Source organism: Delphinus delphis, chromosome 10, assembly GCF_949987515.2.
Source record: "Delphinus delphis chromosome 10, mDelDel1.2, whole genome shotgun sequence".
In the NCBI taxonomy this organism is placed as follows: Eukaryota; Metazoa; Chordata; class Mammalia; order Artiodactyla; family Delphinidae; genus Delphinus; species Delphinus delphis.
Window position 1 is genome coordinate 78,428,034 of NC_082692.2, and position 22,731 is coordinate 78,450,764.

General features: G+C 42.7%; 1 protein-coding gene across 1 annotated transcript in view; it reads right to left on the minus strand.

Moving 5' to 3' along the window:
* The window catches only part of PRICKLE2 (prickle planar cell polarity protein 2), a 335,809-nt gene that overhangs the window by 56,948 nt on the left and 256,130 nt on the right, over nucleotides 1-22,731 (minus strand). Inside the window, exons 4-5 of the mRNA XM_060021495.1 lie at nucleotides 3,585-3,698; nucleotides 589-726 (exon numbers count right to left, since the gene is read on the minus strand). Coding sequence (XP_059877478.1) covers nucleotides 589-726; nucleotides 3,585-3,698 — 252 coding nt within the window. The remainder of the gene's footprint in view (nucleotides 1-588; nucleotides 727-3,584; nucleotides 3,699-22,731) is intronic.

A 22,731-nucleotide genomic window follows, 5' to 3' on the forward strand; every position in this document is an offset into this window, starting at 1 on the left:
CCAGGCAAATTCCACTTTCTAAAGGACTCATTTTGAGATGTAACTCCATCATGCCATTCCTCTGCTCAACTCCTTCCAATAGCTCCCTATCTCCTTCCAGTGGCTTACCCAACCCTCTGTGAAACATGACTTCATCTACTCATTCTCTTCTTTATCCCCTCTGCCCTGCCACACTTGCCAACCTGCTGTTCCTCAAACAGAACAGAAACGGCTCCTGCCACAGGGCCTTTGAACTTGTTGTTCCCTTAGCCACGCCCCCCATTCCGCCATCTGCATGACTCCCTCCCCCTCAGTTCCTGCATGTCTTTGCGGGGCCTTCCCCATCCCTTTACTGAAAATTGCAACCACTGCACACTCCCAACACTAACCTCCTTCCCCACTGAATTTTTTCTATCTTATTTATGTTACTGTCTGACTTCTCCCTTAGAACGGAACTCCTTACAAGGGCAAGATCAAGCTTTCAAATCTGCTGTCCACGGCTGTATCCCCCAGGCCTACAAAGTAGGTTCTCAGTAAAATAACTGTTGAATGAACGAGTGAAAGGACGCCAGAGCAATCCCCTCGGCACGCCTCGCAATCCACGCTCACCTGTTCACAGATCGCTCCTGTCATGGTGACCGGGAAGGGCCTGACATTGCCACGACCCAGGTTTTCACGTTTCCGCTGGTTGCTGAAGAGCTTCAGCTCCCTCTTCTCTTCCTCATCCAGGGAGTTGCAATAGCGAACCTGGACAGACACAGAGGATGGCACGCAGGGGTCACCCTTGCTCCTGAGGGTTCCTGAAGCCCAGGCCTCAGACTGTGCTCACTAAACACACTCCCATTTGGTTTCACAGTCTTTGTGGGCACTTGAACACCACCAGGCTGGGGGCTATTTCAGTGAGTCTCTACCTGAGATTGCTGACCATCAAAAGGGCTTCCTAAAGGCTCCAAACTCCAGAGCCCCATTCTTGGGCAGGCCAATGAATGGTCTGTAACTGTGTCTCGGCCTCACTGGCACACTCTGCTCACCACACTAAGAGCCACACCATCTGGGATAGCTTTGCTGCTAAGTCAAGATCGGGGACTTCCCCCTCCTTTCAAAGTGATCCGCATCTTCAAATTGATCGTGGTACTTTCACCTCCATGTGCCCATGGAAACGATCCTTGACGCCAAAGAATGGCTCCGGGCCAACGAGCCAGAATAGCGGTCAACGTGCTCACAGCTTCTGTTTCCCAAAATGAGATGGGAACCAAAGGCGTGAAACTGAGGAGTGGGCCCAGCGCTATCTGTGTTACTTCACAGGAGTCTCTGCGCGTGTTTATCTGTGTGTAGGAGGGAGAGGACTGCCCGCTGGGCTTTGGTTAATGCATCAACTTGCATAAGATATTTTCCTTCTTGTCCGACACAGAAACTCACAGAATTAAGGGAGGGACATTAAAGATATTCAAATCTGCTATTTCCCATTCTCTCTTTTATTTATGCACACCTTGGGAATTTTGCTATAATCTTGAACTATTGTTTACTTAACACTGTTTTAAAAACGGACTCACTGTTTTTTACTTGAATACATTTACTTGAAAAGAAAGTATATTATGACTAAAAATAGAAAAGCAATATCACTTGTGAAAAAACAGAGCGACCATAAAACTAAATACGAGACTGAAAACAAAACCACATTGCTGGATTCTAGCTGGCTACTTTTGCTTGTCGGAGATTCTGAAACGGAGGTTCTTAACGCTGTTACTTAAAAATGGAAAGCAGCAGGAGTTGGCGAGGTGTGAGATACCTGCTCCCTCCAAACTAAAATTTCCCCCTTGACAACTCAGTCATAAGCAATGAAATGCAACTGAAAAGGTAGTGAGTCTCTCATTATGTGGTTCAGTATTATTTAGTGCCATGACCATGTACCAACCAAAGTCATCAAGGATCTGCTACACTTCGGGAAACATGGTTCTAATCCCACCCCATCTTACTTTAGAATAATCTGAGCATCAGCAAGTTTAACCGGCTTGCCCCGATGATCTGTCCTACAGATGGTTAAAGGGAAACCTTTGAACCAGGACTAGTTTGAAAACCACTGCAGCTGTATACATCAAAATTGACTAATCTGGGTGAAAAAGAGAATGATCAAATATTTACTTTAGATTCACCCTCTGTCCTTAAAAAGGCCATGTCAAATGGGCAAATCTGTCTACTGGGTCACATGTAAGCAACTCTCACCAACAGGAAGACGAAATTTGAAGGGTCTCTTTTCATGAAACCACAGTTAACCATAAACAGAATTAATCATTCAAAAGCAGAAAAGAGCAGATCACTTCCCTCTATTGAGTAAAAAAATGTTTAAAAAAAAAGTCTTCATGTGGAGAAAGAACTGCAAGGACCTGAACGGCCCAGAATATATGGTTACACCACTGACAATTTAGGGACATGCTCTGAAAGAAAGGCACACCCCTCCTGCTTGTAAAAACCCACACTTTCAATTCCAAATTAGTTAGCTGGTCATCTGGTTACAATGCTTGCTCTCCTCTTTAAAGGAGAAAGCATTATTTAAATGTGTTTTCTGAAGTCTGAAATAAACAATAGGAAAGGGAACTGTGACTGTCTTTCTAGGGAGTTGCTTCAGTTTTTAAGCTTTGGCTCCACTTATTCAAATTCACTTTTGAGACTCTTGATTTATTCCTTTTATTCAAATGTGGGAAGATAAAGACTAAAAAAGTACTCACTCATTTCCTCAGGGACTGAGCTTGTGGGTGGGGGCAGTTGGTAAAAAGCTGGGGTCCAGCTCTCTGAAGGGGTTTTAAATTTCTCCTTTCAACTTAAAGTTGTGTTTTTCTTTAAATCACAATCAGAGTTAAGCAGACAATGCGATTCTGTAGGATCACTATTTTTAAAAACCAGATACTTGAGAATTAATTTCTAGTTTGCAAATCTAAACCTCCCAAGCGTGATGATCTTTTAAAAGCGTATTTACAAATTTCCCTTTAGGATCAATTTGAGTTCAAAGACGATGAATGCCTGCTTATAGTGCCCTGTATCTGGGTTCAGAAAAAAGGACGGCCTGCGAGTCATACTTTCAAGAGTATAAGGGGTGACCTTGCCAAGTTGGACTGGAAACGACAAAAACACAAATGTTCACAGCTGCAAATCGGGACATGTAACTTCTACTACAGTGTAAGATGGAAAACTTACATACTCATTTACTAAGAAATGATGCTGAAAATTCAAGAGACTCTCAAAGTTTGTGCCGGACTTGAACTGCCCAGGGAATCTCAATCATCTAACAGGCTCAGGCAACCAGCATCGCACGTCCTTCAACTAACAAAACCTGGACTTGAACTTTTAAATTTTAGTGCTCCCCAGTTCGCCAGGCACAGAGGCGAATCCAGTCCATAATGAGATTCTGCTTTTCCGTAACCCTCCCCAGAAGGTGTCCGACAGTTTCTTTTAGTTCTAATTAAGGAAGCTAAAACCTAAACTGCCAGACTTCTTCGTTGGGGATCTCACTGATAATGAGCATTCTGATTATGAAAAAGGTAACCGTTCACAGGAAGTTCTGAGAAAGTTCTAAGAAAAGTCTTACGAAGGCCCCTCTAGCCCCTTACCTCATTGTCATGTGGTGGCAGCTGGTGTAATAGCTGCTTGATTCGAAGTTTCTCTCCAGGACTGTTGACATAGGGAACTTTCTCTTCTGGGAGACAGCTATAGTACTGGTGAACCTGAAGGATGGAAAGCACACAGATAACTCGCCCATTACTCAAACCACCTGCCCACTCCCACATCCTGGGGAGATGATTCCCACAACAGGACACATCTGCTTCCCGCTGTCCCCGTCCTTCGTGAAACTCAACGGCATATGAGTTTCTCACTGCAAGCAGAGAAATTCATCCTTGAAGAAAGAGTCCCACAAACCACCCATGTCTTGGGGCTTTTCCTCTCTCTGTAAGGGAAAAATGAAGCTAGCAAACTTTCCTAGAAAAAGAGATTTTGGCAAACATGCTGGTGAACCCGGAGGGTAGGGCTTTCTCGGCAGGCTCCCCCGAGAGCTGGCTTTACCATTTTCTCTGTGAGTCTCCAGCATGTAACCTGCCTTCCTAGCCAAAGCGATGTGTCAGCGCCTGCCCTGGCGCTGGAGTCAACACCAGCCTTTGGCGCGCGGAGAACTCTTGGGTCCCTCAGCCTCCACCTACATTAAAAGCCCTCTAGGTTTTAGGCTTTTTGTAAGAACAGGCAGCAGTTCAGATCTGTCACCAAAAAAAAAATAAAAAAATAAAGTCACTGAATTCGGGATACAGAGCGTGTAATTAAAAATTGTCATTAACGTGACTTTTTTTGTACATCCTAGAATGCTCCTGTTTACAGCTGTTAGGACATATTCTTCCAATTTCTGAGGCTCATTCAACCCTAAAGACTATTTGGGAAAGCACCAAACATCTAATTTTGCCTGAGAAAAGAAAACAGACATTCTAGCATCCAACTGCATGTAAAACTAGGGGAAAAAACTGGCCAAAACAGAAGGTATGCTTTATATAGGAGAGGCCAAAAAAAAAAATCCCACAAGGTCAGATGACATCATGGAAAATACTTTTCAACTGTCTCTCAGCATCATGACCAACTCTTGTGAAACAAGGCATTCATTCAACAAAATGGAGAAGACAGAAGACTTGGGGCTCTACATTCAACATACTGGTTAGGCTCCACCAACTTGGTCACATTCCCTTCAGTGTGGGGAGCCTTGGATATGACCACACGTTTTGGGAATGCTGGAGCGAAGAGCTGCGAAAGCTCTGTCTACTTTGATCTCCAGAAACGAAATCATAATTGTTAGAAGAGAGAGGAAGAAGGTTTTGTGATAACAAAGCCTTAATAAAAAATGTGAAAGCTATCCTTGTTTTCATAACAAATAATCGTAACCATTCACCATCGTGTGTGTATCATCCTCTCGATCAAATCCCAAAGGTAAACATAAACAGACTTCTCGCTGTAGACCAGCCAGCTTTTGGGACCCAGGGCCCTGCGACCCCTCCCTAGAGGCACCTGGCAGGAAGCCAAGTCTCAGGATGGGAAGCAATGGTTCCGGGTTTTGAAGGCAGCCCACAACTTACTGGCACTCTCTCTGAGAAGAAATACAAGCCCAGATCATGAGTTAGTTTGGGATTAGAAGCTGGCGATGAGCCCATCAGAGACTGGCACACCATTATGTCCTCAGGAGATTCGTGCCCCATATGCCTCACCAGGTAAGGGCCGGGTATATAAAGCAGCAGGCCCCGTCCCTGTATCTTGGGGAATGGGCTTTGCCTCCCAGGTCAAAAAATGACGGGTGGAAAAGCCTTGGGGAAACATCACTTTGTCATTCTCACAGCTCCCATTATGGTTACAGAACATTAGGGACAAATGCTAACATAAAATGAATCACTATGTGGATAAACAACAAGGTCCTACTGTACAGCACAGGGAACTATATCCTGTGATAAACCATGATGGAAAAGAATGTGAAAAAGAATGGATATATATGTAAAACAGAATCACTGTGCTGTACAGTAGAAATTAACACAATATCGTAAATCAACCGTACTTCAATAAAATAAATTAAAAAAAATAAAATGCATCACTGTGGATGCTTGATCACAAAGAGTCTGATTTCAGCTCCACTGACCTTCCTCTCAATCACTCCTCATCACTCACACACCCCTCTCTTCACTGCCCAGAGCAGTCATCTTCTGAACTGGTACCTTGAACAAGGAAAGTCTCTCTGCTACCGTCCAAGGCTGACCCAGGCTGGAGTTTTCCCTGTACCTTCTCCACAGCATGGCCAGGGAGATCTGAACCCCCAGTCATGGCTCTGTCCTTTCCCATCCCCGTGTTCCTGAGCAAGTTGACAAAACCTCTCCGAATCCTCATCATATGATTGTGGTAATTAAACGACAGTGAAGACAGAGCATTTGGCCCTCAATAACAATAAATAATACGAATACACAGCAATAAGTATATTGTCCAGCCTGGTATACTCCAAATGGAACCATCCACATCTTCCTGGCATTCCTTCCATTTTAAGAGGTAGGGCAACACTGTCGGCTTGTAGAGTGAGACCAAACCTGGGGAGCCCCCCACTTATAATTGGTCTAAGAAGGAAGGCTGCAAGGGATAAAATGCGATTTAAGCTAGCTTGGTTTCAGGGGAAAAAAAGGTAAATTATTATAAAGATGTAGTGTTTTCTCAAAAAACCCAGCTGTATGGTAGGGCCTCTTGAGGAAATGGAAACTTCCAATGGAAGGTGATTAGTAAGGGATTTCCCATCTCCCTAAGCCTGGTGTCCTCCTACCTTTGCTCTATTCTTTCCTCTCTGCAGATCTGTTCCCCACAGGACTTGAGTTTACACAAGCCCCGTTCAAGAGTCCACCCTAGACTGACTAGCTTTGCTCAATCCCACTTCCTTACAGAAGGCTCCTGTTTACCCCATCTTGGGCAATGGCCACACCTGGAGATCGGAATGGAGAGGTTCCATGCCATTTTAAGACTGGAGGATAAAGGAGTCCCAACACATGATTGGACTAAGGGGGAGGCAGTGATGGAGAGCTCTAGAGATATTTAGGTGGTAAATAAGTACCTCGGTATGCTGATGTCCATCTTAAAGACTGAATCCTTAACTCAACAGAGGCAGTGACTACTCTTGTGGAACACCTTTCCTGGCTGGACATCTTGTGTTGCCTTTTTTTAAAAAAAATTTTATTTATTACTTTTGGCTGCATTGGGTCTTCGCTGCTGCGCGCATGCTTTGTCTAGTGGCAAGCGGGGGCTACTCTTTGTTGCGGTGCGCGGGCTTCTCATTGTGGTGGCTTCTCTAGTTGTGGTGCATGGGCTCTAGGCATGCGGGCTTCAGTAGATCTGCTTTTTTTTTAAAAAGCCATGACTGTGGTATCAGATACGTATGGAACCTGATCCAGCTCTGCTACTCTCTGGCTATATTTATGATTGGAACAGGTTATTTAACTTGGTGAAGTCATTTTTCTTCATCTATAAAATGAAGATAGTAATGGTTCCTACCTTACAGGGCAACTGTTCCAGAACCCGGTATTTCAAGAACCCGGTATTACATATAATTACTTTTTCTTTTTTTTAAAATAAATTTATTTCTTTTTGGCTGAGTTTGGTCTTCGTTGCTGTGTGCGGGCTTTCTCTAGCTGTGGCAAGGGGGGGCTACTCTTCCTTGAGCGGGCTTCTCATTGTGGTGGCTTCTCTTGTTGTGCAGCATGGGCTCTAGGCGTGCAGGCTTCAGTAGTTGTGGCACATGGGCTCAGTAGTTGTGGCTCGTGGGCTCTAGAGCGCAGGCTCAGTAGCTGTGGTGCACGGGCTTAGCTGCTCCGTGGCATGTGGGATCTTCCCGGACCAGGGCTCGAACCCGTGTCCCCTGCATTGGCAGGTGGATTCTTAACCACTGAGCCACCAGGGAAGTCCCACATCTTGTGTTGCTTTCGTGTTGCTTTCTATAACTGCAGCCTACTCATCACCACCACTGAAAACACATCTTTTCTACCGGTATTCCCATAATCCCTTCAATATAAAATGTGCTAACATAGTTTCTCACAAGGCAACCAATAATTTGGCAGATGACTTAAAAACTTACCTGCTAAAATACTCCGTTTATCAAACCAAATCAGCTAATTATTAATTAACAACCTACCAAATCACCCCCATATCACCTGGTAGGTGATCTGACTTGCTGTGAGGCAGGAGAGTGAGTTGGTCCTTTACCACGTCCAACTCTCTTCAAAGCCTGTTCAAGTCCAGGAGTAAAAATAACCCCCCTTCATGGTGGCAGCTGTGTCTCCTCCTGGTGTTTAGAAGCTGGACTTTGCAAGCTCTTCATTGAGCAAAGGGGATTAGCAGACAGATGGGAATGAGGGAGAAACGGCTCTCTTTCCCAATCTGTCTCTGGCTGAACATGGAAATGCCACATGCACGGAAATGCTTTGGCATCTTCCATAATAAAACTACTGTATAGCTCAGAACAAACACCAATCATACCAATAGTAAGGGGAAAATATTTAGTATACTTTCTGGCGCTACAAAAGCGAAAATTGGCACCACCTGTGAAAACCCTGCAGATTGCTCATTTTAGCCCAAACACATTTCACTTGTTATTTTTATTATTTATTTATTTTTTTGTGGTACGCAGGCCTCTCACTGTTGTGGCCTCTCCCGTTGCGGAGCACAGGCTCCGGACGCGCAGGCTCAGCGGCCATGGCTCATGGGCCCAGCCGCTCCGCTGCATGTGGGATCTTCCCGGACCGGGGCACGAACACGTGTCCCCTGCATCGGGAGGCAGACTCTTAACCACTGCGCCACCAGGGAAGCCCTCACTTGTTAATTTTTACAAGTAAATTGTCAAATCCAATAGAACTTTGTCAGTGATGATCATTACCCAGCTATTATCCGGCAGGTCTCTGGAACGTGCTAGGAACTTCGCTCCATTTACAGATTCCCAGGTAGAGGTGCCCTGTGATTGTGTGCTGGGTGTAGCCACACGAGGTACATTTCCTCCCAACAAAAGCATCCTGAACACAATAAACTGGCTTAGGAAAATGAACTAGCTGAAGGCCTTTATTTAAAGTGTGACTCCCAACACCGAGGTTTGGCAATAACGTCAGTCTGTGTGTCAGATGGATTGTAAGAGCTTTAGTCAGTGTGCAAATAAAGTCTGCAAAGCAAGACCTCGCCCAGCTGGAAAGACTGGGTTTGTCAGAAGGAACTGCACGTTTGCCAGCACTTCTGCCTGAGCAGAGATCGAAGCCAGGGAGCCAATGGCTCCTCGTTGGAGAGAAACGTGCTTTACTTAGAGCGGTGGTTCTCAAATGTTAGCTTCCACCAGAACCACCTGGAAGGCTTGCTAAAATACACATTTCTAATTCAGGGGGCCTTGGGGGGCGAGGGCGATCATTTGCATTTCTAACCATTTCTCAGGGGATGCCCCTGCTGTTGGTTCAAGGGAGCCCATTTTAAGAGTTTTAGAGTCACCCAAGTGTTTTCCTTCAACAGCCAACCCATGGGATTGCCAGGCACCCCAGGAGACCCAGAGGAGGCAAAAGAACTTGTTCAGTTTCACTCAATTTTGTACACGTCTCCTTCTACACCTACACATATCCTTAAGCAAGGGGATTCCACCAGTTCCTACAACAACGGGAAATCCTAATGGCAAAGTGCTCAAATTTTGGGCTGGTACATTTTCCATATCAAAAGCATTCCTATTTTCTTAGAGCGGGAACCCAACAAAGAAGTCAGAATTTGGGGGCTGAATTTAGAACCAACTGTCCTTCACAGTCCAAATGAAGGAAGGGATCAAGGAACATTTTTCTTTTATGGAGTTGCTCTTATGCCTGAAGTGTTTTTACATACAGTGGCGTGCGAACCCTCCCCACAGCCTGGAGGTGGTACATTACACTCATCAGATTGAGAGTCACACAGCTAAAACACGGCAGGGCCACTTCTGAGCTTGGCTTCCTCATCGTCTCCCTCTGTTTTGCATGGATTCTTGGGCTTCTTTATCAAGGGAAAAAAAAAAAAAAGACTAGCAAATGGATGGAAAAGAAGACAAAAAGATATAGTAAATTCCTAATATGTCTGCATGATTGACCACAGAAATGATGAACATGCTTTCCTTTGGTGTTCTCCATAACATAACCAACATATGGTTCAAAATGGACTGACAGTAAGTAAAATGATGTACTCCAAATTTAAGTCTGTCCACACCACCATGGTATGGTGGTGTAAGGGAGTTCTGGCAGAGATGGTTGACCAATCGTATCCATTTTCTTTTCTTCCTTAATTAGAATACCATCATTTTACTTAGAGCATCAATATGCCCAGCTGAGGACGGTATTTCTGTACCTCTGGAGTAGCTACATGTGGCCATCGGAACAAATTCTGGCCAATGACATGTAAAGATGTGACTTCTGGGAGAGCTCTTTTAAAGGAGGCCAAGTAGTTGACAAAGGTCTTTTTGCCCAAGTTCCCCTTCCTTCCTGCTTCCTGGCTGCAATGTACACTCAACAGCAGGAGGTCCAGCAGCCATCTTATACCATGAAGTAACCTTAAGAATGGGAGTTTTTGAATATACCATAGAGCCATCATACTAGCCCTGGGTTGCCTATCACTGAACTTCTTTAAGCAATAAGAGAAATAAACTAGTTCTTTATTTACATTTCAGTTACTTGGAAGTGAATGCAATTCCTAATGATAGAGCAATAGTTCTCAAATGTTAGCATACTACAGAATCATTTGGGGCCCTTATTGAACATTATTCCCATTTTTATCCCTCTGGGTCTGAAATAGAGCCCAGAATTCTGCATTCTTATTAAAAACCTCACACCCAACCAGGAGAAACACTGCTTTAAGGGGAAAGCAAATGTGACTTTACAAGGTAAAGGTAAAAACTCCCGGAGTGTAATCACTGATGTGGGCTGACACATTTGGAAGGTTTTATAAAAGCCCATCTTAACTCAGAGACTAACTAGAAGATCGAGCCTTTATTTCACACTCTCCCTCTCCCACAGTTTAAGAAGCTTGGAACCTTGGTTAATCTACCTCAATCTGGGGAGGCAATATCTAGCATATGCCTGAGGTCTCAGAAGGCAGGTGCTACAGAGAAGGGAGAGATGTTGCGTGAATTGGAGACACATGGTGGTTTTTATGAAAAGTGCACACTAGTTCCCAAATGGGGACCTGGAGAATAATCAGGTAGTACTGTACCTATGAGCACGGGGTGACAGGCTGCTTCTGAGGGCCCGTTTGTTCATATGGCTCCCACCTGCCCGAATTTCATTACCCAAGCAATAGGAGAAAAGTGTTGCTAAGCAGTGTCTAAGAGGGAAAATCATACCGAGTTTGGCTCCTTCCCTTTTCTCCTGCAGACGCGCATTGTAAGTTTAATTGGTTTACTCAGGAAGTAATTTAGGAAATAACAGTCTAAAACCTAATGCCTAACCAATGTCTGCATCGCGCTTAAACTCCCATAGGATTAGGATCAAAAATCAACAATAAAAGCCCATTTGGGGTATTTTCAAAGAAGAATATTTCAAAGACCCCTTCTTTTCTTTTCTGCTCACAGCCGATGTCTGATTCAACAGCAAACCATGTCAGATTTAGGTTCAAAATATACCCAGAATCCAGTCACTTTCCCCCATCCTCTCACAACCAGTCCAGCCTTGACTAAGTGCTCACTGGAATTATTGCCACAGCTGCTTCTGGACCCTGGCTTTCACCTTTGTGCCCTTTGCAGGTGATTATTCAGCAAGAACAACCCCATGTGAAGATAAACCAGGTCCCATCACTCACTGCTCTTCTCAAAACCCTTCATGACTTCCCATCACCCTGTGATTCAAAGCCAAAGTCCTCACTACAGGATCATGATCTGGCTTCCTGAAGAGCTGGCTGATCGTATCACTTGCTACATTCTTCCCGCTCAGTCCTGCTCACAATGGCCTCCTTGCTATTCCTCTCACCTCAGTGCCTTTGCACTAGCCATTCTCTGCTGCAAACATTCTTCCCCCAGATATTTACAGGATGCCTATTCTCACTTCTTCCAGTCTTTGCTCAAAAGTCACCTTAAAAGAGAGGTAGGTCTTCCCTGATCCCAATATATCAGTACCTCCACCTCTTACTCTTTAGACCAACGTTTCTCAACTGGGGCTAATGTTGACCCCCAAGGGATATTCGGCAACGTCTGGAGACATTTTCGGTTGTCACAACTGGGGTGTGTGTGTGTGTGTGTGTGTGTGTGCACGCACGCGTGTGCGCGTGTGCTATTGACATAAAGTGGGTCGCCAGGGATGCTGCTAAACCTCCTACAATGCATAGGGTGGTTTCCACAGTAAACAATAATCTGGATCAAAATGTCACTAGTGCTGAAAATGGTAAACCCTTAACCTGCTTTTCTACAAATAATTTACCAGTTGCTGATACATAATCTACTTGTTCATTGTCTCTCTTTTCCCTCTAGAATGTGAATGCTCGGGGCTTTGGGCACCATCTATCCCCAGAAAAAGGTGTCACACACAGTAGGTGCTCAACAAATGTTTGCTGAATGAATGCGTGCTGTGTTCAGATCTCATCTCTCTGCCTTTCTGGTTTATCAATGGATGCGAACAGGGACATGCAGCAACAGAACACACAGGTGAGGTTTCAGAAGGAACCAGAGTAAAGCTCATAGAGTTTCCCTTTCATGCCACCCAAGCACTTGCTTTTTCACCAGAGATCACTGATGTGGGATGCATGATGGACACGCTAAGAAAAGGATGAATAAAATAACTGTCAATGTTCTGTTTCTTTAAGAGGAAGGGACAAAAGCAACACCCCTTTTGATTTGAAGCCAGAGAACTTCTTTCAAGTTGAGTCAACTCTGTTTACAGAAATTAAAGAAAGTAATCACGTTACGTCCTAAGCAAGTACTGTGACTCAAAATCAGGTGAGCTGTTCTGCAGCTATGCCTGTCTGCGCTCACACGCTCGCTCCCTTTCCAATCCTTTTCGTTACAAATTTTTTAAATTTAGAATATTAAACCTCAATGTCTAGTTAGAAAATACTTTCCATTTAGTTTGGAGCATTATCTGACAGTTATTTATTTTATCCTATCTTAAAGAAGAGGTCTTAGAAACGGAAGAACTGGGAGTTTCAATACTCTCCCTTTAAGGTGCAATTACAAGACCACCCCACCTCAATTTTACCAGAACACTTTGCAGAATGTCTACACATTTGCGTATATGCTACTAAAAATTCCCCAACAGTTGCTTACTTTTTGGATAACAGTTTCAATATTGCCTTTAGACAAAATACACACGTACATGGGTATGAAAAAGCAGGGTAGCAGTTTCTTAGAGTGGCTAAGTGTTTGGAGTCACACTATCTGGGTCTGAATAATGGATGGACTGAACACTTCTCATGTGTACACAGTTGGACAAATTTTTTTTATCTCTTATAGAGTCAATGTTCCTATCTGTAAAATGGGGGCAATAATATTTACTTTGAAATATTGCTATGAGGCTCAAATGTTATACAGGCACACATCATTTTAGCGAGCTTTGCTTTACTGTGCTTTGAAGATATGGTGTTTTCTACAAATTGAAGGTTTGTGGCAATCCTGCGACAGGCAAGTCCATCAGCACCATTTTTCCAATAGTATTCTCTCACTTTGTGCCTCTGTGTCACATTCTCTGGTAATTCTCCCAATATTCCAAACTTTTTCACTGTCATTTTATTAGTTATAATAATCTGTGATCAGTGATTTTTTTTTTTTTTCCAAGAAAGCAAATCGAGGATTTATTAAGTGATAGTATGCTCTCAGGGGAGAATGGGCATATTCGGGTGAGTAGCTGCTGTGATCAGTTACTACTGTAATTGCTTTGGGGCACCACGAAGCACGCCCGTTTATCGAACTTAATTGATAAATGTTGTGTGTGTTCTGACTGTTCCACCAACCAACCATTCCCCCATCTCTCCCTTTCAGCTTGGGCTTCCCTATTCCCTGAAACACAACAATATTGTCATCAGGCCAATTAACAATCCTACGATGGCCTCTAAGCGTTCAAGTGAAAGGAAGAGTTACACATCTCTCACTTTAAATCAAAAGCTAGAAATGATTAAACCTCGTGAAAAAGGCGTGTCGAAAGCTGAGATAGGCTGAAATGTAGGCCTCTTTCTCCGAACAGTTAGCCAAGTTGTGAATGAAAATACAAAATTCTCGAAGGAAATTAAAAGTGCTGCTCCAGTGAACACACATGATAAGAGAGCAAAACAGCCTTATTGCTGATATGGAGAAAGTGTTAGTGGTCTGGATAGAAGATCAAACCAGCCATAACATTCCCTTAAGCCAAAGCCTAATCCAGAGCAAGATCCTAACTCGCTTCTATTCTATGAAGGCTGAGAGAGGTGAGGAAGCTACAGAAGAAAAGTTTGAAGCTATCAGAGGTTGATTCATGAGGTTTAAGGAAAGAAGCCTTCTCCGTAACATAAAAGTGCAAGGAGAAGCAGCAAGAGGTGATGTAGAAGCTGCAGCAAGTTATGCAGAAGATCTAGCTAAGATAATTCAAGAAGGTGGCTACGCTAAACCACAGCTTTTCAATGTAGACAAAACAGCCACACATTGGTAGAATACGCCATCTAGGACTCTCATAGCTACAGAAGAGAAGTCAATGTCTGGCTTCAAAGCTTCAAAGGACAGGCTGACTCTCTTGTTAGGGGCTAAAGCAGCTGGTGACCTTAAGCTGAAGTCAATGTTCATTCACCATTCCGAAATCCTACGGCCCTTAAGAATTATGCTAAATCCGCTCTGCCTGTGCTCTATAAAGGGAACCACAAAGCCTGGATGGCAGCACACCTGTTTACGACATGGTTTACTGAATATTTTAAGTCACTGTTGAGACCTACTGCTCAGAAAAAAAGATTCCTTTTAAAGTATTACTGCTCACGGACGGTGCACCTGGTCACCCAAGAGCTCTGATGAAGATGTTCAATGAGATTCATATTGTTTTCATGCCTGTTAACGAAGATCCATTCTGCAGCCCACGGAGCCATTTCGACCTTCAACTCTTATTATCTAAGAAATACATTCCAGAAGGCTATAGCTGGGAAAGCAAGGGATCCCTCTGATGGATCTGGGCAAAGTCCACTGAAAACTTTCTGGAAAGGATTCACCATTCTAGATGCCAGGAAGAACATCCATGATTCATGAGAAGACGTCAAAATATCAACATTCACAGGAGTCTGGAAGAAGTTCATTCCAACCCTCATGGATGACTTTGAGGGGTTCACGACTTCAGTGGGGGAAGTAACTGCACGTGTGGTGGAAATAACAAGGGAACTAGAATTAGGAGTGGAGCCTGAAGATGAGAATGATTCGCTGCAATCCCATGATAGAACTTTAACAGATGAGCCATTGCTTCTTATACATAAGCAAAGAAAGTGGTTTCTCGAGATATCGTCTTCTCCTGGTAAAGATGCTATGAAGACTGTTGACATGACAACAAACGATTTAGAACAGTACATAAACTTACTTGATAAAGCACTGGCGGAGGGGTGGGGGGTGGTGTTGAGAACACTGACTCCAATTTTCAAAGAAGTTCTGCTGTGGGGAAAATGCCATCAAACAGCACTGCCGTGCTAGAGAGAAACTGTTCGTGAAAGGAAGAGTCAATCGGTGCAGCAAACGTCATTGTTGTTTAATTTTAAGAAACTGCCACACCAGTCCCAGCTTCAGCAACCACCACCCTGATCAGTCAGTCAGCAGCATCACTATCAAGGCAAGACCCTCCAGCAAAAACATTACAGGGCTTCCCTGGTGGCGCAGTGGTTGAGAGTCCGCCTACCGATGCAGGGGACACGGGTTCGTGCCCCGGTCCGGGAGGATCACATATGCCGCGGAGCGGCTGGGCCCGTGGGCCATGGCCGCTGAGCCTGCGCATCCAGAGCCTGTGCTCCGCAACGGGAGAGGCCACAGCAGTGAGAGGCCCACGTACCGCAAAAAAAAAGAAAAAAAAAATTACAGCTTGTTGAGGGCTCAGATGATGGTTAGCATTTTTAAGCAACAACGTGTTTTTAAATTAAGGAATGTACATTTTTTCTGACATAATCCTGTTGCACACTTAACAGACTACAGTATAGTATAAATATAACTTTTACATGCACTGGGAAACCACAAAATTTGTGACTTTACTGCAATACCTGCTTTACTGTGGTGGTCTGGAACTGATACTGCACATCTCTGAGGTCTGCCTGTAATGTAACTAGCAGAAAGGCACACAGTGAAGGATCGATATTTCTTGGCTTCAAAGCAATCTAATCCATAAGTCATAAATGTCTATTTTATGGACCGAACTGTGCTGCCCGCCTCCCCATTCACACGCTGAAACCTTAAGCCCTAAAGTGACTGTATTTGGAAAAAGAGCCTTTCAGGAGGTATTAAGGTTAAATGAGGTGACAAGATTGGGGCTGTAATCAGAAAGGACTGATATCCTTGTAAGAAGAGGAAGAGACACTAGGAGTGCTCATGCACAGAGGAAAGGCCATGTGAAGACACAGCAAGAAGGTGGCCGAATGCAAGTCAAGAGAGGTCTCACCAGAAACCAACCCTGCCTGCACCTTGACCTTGGACCTCCAGCCTCCAAAACTGTGAAGCAAAAAATTTCTGTTGTTGAAGCCACCCAGTCTGTGGTATTCTGTTAAGGCAGCCTGAGCAGGCTAACAGTCTACCACATGCAAGGAACCCTGGGGTACTTGTGTGGAAAGGACACACACACGCATAAGAAACTACCCCTGGTTGGAGGAAGTTATATTTCAATAGACTGTAAAAGACAAGTAGGCAAACGACTATAATGCAGAAGCCATTAGAGGCAGAGAAAAACACTCCAGAGTTTCAAAAAACAATAAATCAATCCTACATCTGTAGCATCTGCCAATTTCCATGGTATAAATAATCCTACTAGGGCTGATTTCAAGCTACCAATGTGACATCACTGCATGTGGGACAGGGAAGAGATGCATACAATTATACAGTATTTCTACTGTATGGATCTACTAAACGAAATAACCTCAAGAGCCCAGATAACAGTAAAATATGGGAAAGTAATCATGAAGTGATGAGGTTTCAGTATTTATTACCTTTGTTTTTTTGCGGTACGCAGGCCTCTCACTGTTGTGGCCTCTCCCGTTGCGGAGCACAGGCTCCGGACGCGCAGGCTCAGCGGCCATGACTCACGGGCCCAGCCGCTCCGCGGCATGTGGGATCTTCCCGGACCGGGGCACGAACCCGTGTCCCCTGCATCGGCAGGCAGACTCCCAACCACTGCGCCACCAGGGAAGCCCATTACCTTTGTTTTTAATATAGTTTAATTATAAGTTGATATAATTAAGTTTTAGGAATGGCTGAATTTAACTGGCTTACAAAATACCTGAAAACGGACCAACTGGATCTTGCGAAACTGTATAAGCCAGTTCCAGTACATCATTGTTGGAAACTTGTAAGTCCGCTTCTTGGGCAAACTCTCTTTAAAAAGGTAAGAAGACAAGAGCAGTAGAGAGCTGTAAACATCATTAGTCCATTCCACCCTCCCCCCACTATTATTACTAAGTATAGATTCACAATGTCATGTGGAGCCATTTTGAAAAAAAGTTTAGAGAGCAGCAACTGAAGATATCCTAGGACAAATTCAACTTTTAAACTAAAAGGTGACGCATAATGACACATGCTGTATTTCCAAGAAAAATTCATTCTTACATAGACTGGAGCTTGCTTTCACAGAACACTGTTGGAAAGCCATTTTAAAATACAGGTGATCTTTGTTTGGAATCAGTTCATTTTAAGGCAGTTTCATTTCTTCACATTAAAATAACAAGGTTGTGAACCCACGGAAAAATATGAAAACTAAGGAGCTCATTTATACATTATGAAGTAGGTATTTCTGACCTCCGAGGCTACTTTCAGCCTCAGTTACGCTGCTTGCCTCATTAAGTTTCAAATGTATCACGGATACAATTGTAAGAATTTAGTCTTCCCTGTTCTGAGAAACCAAATGATCAGCTAAGGTAAAACACTGGCCTATAGGTTCAAGGTTAGATAATGTTTATAAAACTCTAAATGTCCTATATTATGCCATTTTAGAGGAACAGGGAGGAAGGAAGGTTTGGTTAGCATGAGCTAGATTATGCCACAGTAACAAACACCACCAAAATATCACTGGCTTTGCACCAAAGTTGATTTTTTTTTTTTTTTTTTTTGCAGTACATGGGCCTCTCACTGTTGTGGCCTCCCCCGTTGCGGAGCGCAGGCTCAGTAATTGTGGCTCACGGGTCCAGTTGCTCCATGGCATGTGGGATCTTCCCGGACCGGGGCAGGAACGCGTGTCCCCTGCAACAGCAGGCGGACTCTCAACCACTGCGCCACCAGGGAAGCCCCAAAGTTGATTTTCAACTAAGAAATTAAAAAAATCTTTTTCTTACTGTGGTAAAACATATATAACATAAGATGTGTTATTTTAACCATTTTAAAGTATACAATTCAGTGGCATTAGTTATAATCACAAAGTTGTACAACCATTTCCACGATCTATTTTCTAAAACTTTTTCATCATACGAAACAGAGACTCTCTACCTATTTAAGCAATAATTCCCCATTTCTCCCTCCTCCCACCCCTGGTGGCCTCTAATCTGCTTTCTGTCTCTGTGAATTCACTGAGTCTAGCTATTTCATCCCAGTGGAAGCATACAACGTTTTTCTTTTTGTCTCTGGCTTATTTCACTTGGCAAAAGGTTTTCAAGGTTCATTCATGTGGTAGCATCTATCAGAACTTCATGACATTTTATGGCTAAACAATATTCAAAATTTTTGCCCCCCTGAAGGAAACCATCAATTAAACAAAAAAACAACCTACCGAATGGGAGAAAATATTTGCAAATGATGTGACTGGCAAGGGGTTAATATCCAAAATATACAAACTGCCCATACAACTCAATACTGAAAAAACAACCCAATCAAAAAGTTGGCAACAGACATAAACAGACATTTTCCAAAGAAGACATACAGGTACATGAAAAGATGCTCAACGTCACTAATTAACAGGGAAACGCAAATCAGAACCACAATGAGGGATCAACTCACACTGGTCAGAATGGCCATCATCAAAAAGTCTACAATAATCAATGCTAGAGAGGATGTAGAGAAAAGGGAACCTTCCTACACTCTTGGTGAGAATGTAAACTGGGGCAGCCACTATGGAAAACAGTATAGAGGTTCCTTAAAAAACTAAAAGTAGAGCTACCATGTGATCCAGCAATCCCACTCCTGGGAAAAGATGAAAACTCTACTTCAAAAAAGATACATGCACCCCGATGTTCATAGCGGCACTATTTATAGTAGCCAAGACATAGAAACGACCCAAACGCCCACCAACAGACAACTGGCTTGAAAAGATGTGGTATACATATACAATAGAACATTACTCAGCCATAAAAAAGAATGAAATATTGCCATCTGCAGCAGTGTGGATGGACCTAGAGAATATTATACTTAGTGAAGTCAGACAGAGAAAGACAAATACTATGTGACATCACTTATATGTGGAATCTAAAAAATAATATAAATGAACCTATATACAAAACAGACCCACAGACATGGAAAACAAACTTCTGGTTACCAAAGGGGAGAAGAGAAGGGAGGAGGGGCCAATTAGGACTATGGGATTAACAGATGTCCACTATCATACAAGAAATAGATAAGCAACAAGGATTTACTGTACAGCACAGGGAGTTATTCAATATCTTGTAATAACCTATAATGGAATGTAATCTGAAAAAATATATAACTGAATCACTTCGCTGTACACCTGAAACTAACACAATACTGTAAGTCAAGTATACTTCAACTTAAAAAAATATTGCCCCTCTGCACCTGTCTGGGAATGACTGTGAGAGTGACACGAATATTGATTTTGGCGTTACAAACAAATTTTGAGAGAGAGGTGAATGTTCAGATACCTAAGGCATGAATAATGAGGAATGACTAGATTACGACCTATCTGACCTGCTCAGGAGAAAGGGGCTGAGCCAGGACTTAAATTGAGGTCTGACTTCAAAGCTCATTTTCTTTCCGCTTCACCCCACTGTCTCCCTAAACCAGTCACAGGATTACACTCTGCCCTGAGCATCTGATGACTCCATACCCAGTGCAGTCACAGTTCATTCTTCAAGCCTGTGGTTCCTGTTAAAACCTAGAATAATAAACAGACTAGAGAGGCTGCTTCATCATGAAAGCCACATGAACCAAGTGGAATTCCAGAGACGATGGAAATCAACAGTGCTATCTGCTAATGTGTCTGCTTTGAATAGTATGTGCATAACGTTATGTAGTAAAGGTCATGTGAAGTGACTCGAGTTTGACAAACTTTTTTTCTTTGCGGTCTATGCAAGGGAAATGTTAATATGCCCACGTCCATCCCCGACAAAGGCCTTGTGGTCCTTGAAGTGAGTGCTCTGATTCCCCAGATTATACTGTTAAATTTTACTTTATTATTTTATTTCATGTATTTATTCATTTTGTGGTAAAATACACATAACACAAAATTTACCACTTTAACCATTTTTAAGTGGCATTAAGTACACTGTTGGGCAACCATGCCACCAACCATTTCCAGAACGTTTTCATCTTCCCAAACTAAACCTCTGTACCCATCGAGTACTAACTCCCCACTTCCCCTCCCCCAGCCACTGGCAACCACCATTCCCCTTTCCATCTCTATGAATGTGACTAGGGTTCAGAGTGATTTTTATTACATGTTGGTACCAAATGTTCTTTTGCAGTAACACTTCTCTGATACTATGGTGAAAATCAGTGGGGAAATAAAGTGAATCAGGCAATGTAACGACACTTACATTTAAGTCCTTTTATAAGCAACTTTCCTTCTGTTTTTAATAAAACAATTAAAGAGAGCAGGGGAAACCGTGGCCTCAGCCATTAGAACCTATAACAAATGAGAGTATCGTACTGTGTTTCCACCGAGAAGACCCATGAAGTAAATCACTACTAATACCTGGGGAAGTAATTTCTTCTGAATTTTCGGCCTTGGGCATTGACTCAATATTTCACAAATCACCGAATTCCCATTACACAGCACCTCTTTCTAGCTCATGACAGTCTTCTGATTGCTCTTGGAGCGGGCATGAGAAGCAACCAATGCTAGTCAATAATTGCAAGAGAAGAGAACTCCATATCAACTAGGCTTAGACCCAAATAAGCAGTTCCAGCAGGCATTCTTCAGCATTCTGACATCCCTGACACCTGGTCTAAAACAATGCTCACCACGTGCTATCTCAGTCTCTTCCAAAATAAACAGATATTGTTCTGTGGTTAGCCGATGACAGCGCCCAGTTGTAGAAGCAACCTTCAGTCTTGGCCTCTGTTATAATTATCTCCTTTCCCTTTGTTGCCTATAGGATTCTTTACCGTTGTTTTAGTTATTCTACTGATAGTTCATCGAAACCATTTTTGGAAACAGGAAATGAATCAAAAAGAAAAAAGGCTTAATTTTAAACATCCATTTTTTTTTTTTAGGAAGTAGAGTTTCAGGATCGTTCTTACCTATGTTAAATGAAAGAAGTAAAGCTGTAAACAACAGACGTAAAATGATCTTAAAATTGTTGGTATAAAATTACCAGTATTCAACACCCATTTATGATAAAAATTATCCAGAAAGTGGGCATAGAGGGAACATACCTCAACCTAACAAAGGCCATATATGACAACCCACAGCTACCTTCATACTCAGTGGTGAAAAGCTAAGCATTTCCTCTAAGATCAGGAATATTTTGTAACAACTGTAATATTTTGTAACAACTGTAAATAGAAAGTAACATTGAAAACCTGTACAAAGAATTTTTTTAAATTAAAAAAAGATAAGAGAAAAATGAAACAATTACTAGTATTGATATGATTTTGGTTTAAGAGAAACTATCCAAAAATTTCCTTAAGCTTGAGCAAATATGAATTCAAGGTCAGGTAAGGTAGCTGTGAAATGCACTGAGACACAGGCTACTCACAGGGAAGGAAAAATCTTTCATAAGCAATCTAAGAAATGGTACTAAAATGTACATTATGTAAGGTCCCTGTTAAAGGTAGAAGGAAGTCATAAAGACTGATACTTGTTAAAAATGAATGAAGTGGAATGTGGAGAGGCTGTGGAGAAAAGAGAACCCTCCTACACTGTTGGTGGGAATGTAAGTTGGTACAGTCACTATGGAAAACAGTAAGGAGGTTCCTCAGAAAACTAAAATAGAATTACCATATGATCCAGCAATCCCACTCCTAGGAATATACCCCAACAAAACTATAATTCAAAAGATACATGCACTCCTATGTTCACTGCAGCACTATTCACAATAGCCAAAACACGGAAACAACCTAAATGTCCATGGACAGATGAGTGGATAAAGAAGATGTGGTACATATATATAATGGAATATTACTCAGCCATAAAAAAGAATGAAATAATGCCATTTGCAGCCACATGGATGCAACTAGAGATTATCATACTATGTGAAGTAAGTCAGAAAGAGAAAGACAAATACCATATGATATCACTTATATGTGGAATCTAAAATATGGCACAAATGAACTTATCTGCAAAATAGAAACAGACTCATAGACACAGCGAACAGACTTGTGGTTGCCAAGGGGGATGGGGGGAGAGAGAGGGATGGACTGGTAGTTTGGGGTTGGTATATGCAAACTATTAATATCACATTCAGAATGGATAAACAACAAGGTCCTAATGTATAGCACAGGGAACTATACTCAATATCCTGTGATCAACCATACTGGAAAAGAATATTTTAAAAAAATGCATACATGTGTATAACTGAGTCACTTTGCTGTATGGCAGAGACTGGCACAACATTGTAAATCAACTATACTTCAATTAAAAAAAAATGAATGAGGTGGGAAAGCAATGCATTAAATACAGCAAGTGAGAAGGCTCTGAGGCTGGAGGAAGCTCAGGGTACTTGAAGACTGGCAAGAGATGCAGTGTAGCTGGGTGTTAAGAAATGGCAAGTGGCCACCAGAAAATAGCAATGTATTTTTTTTCACATCTTTATTAGAGTATAATTGCTTTACATTTCTGTGTTAGTTTCTGCTGTACAACAAAGTAAATCAGCTATATGTACACATATATCCCCATATCTCCTCCCTCTTGCGTCTCCCTCCCACCCTCCTTA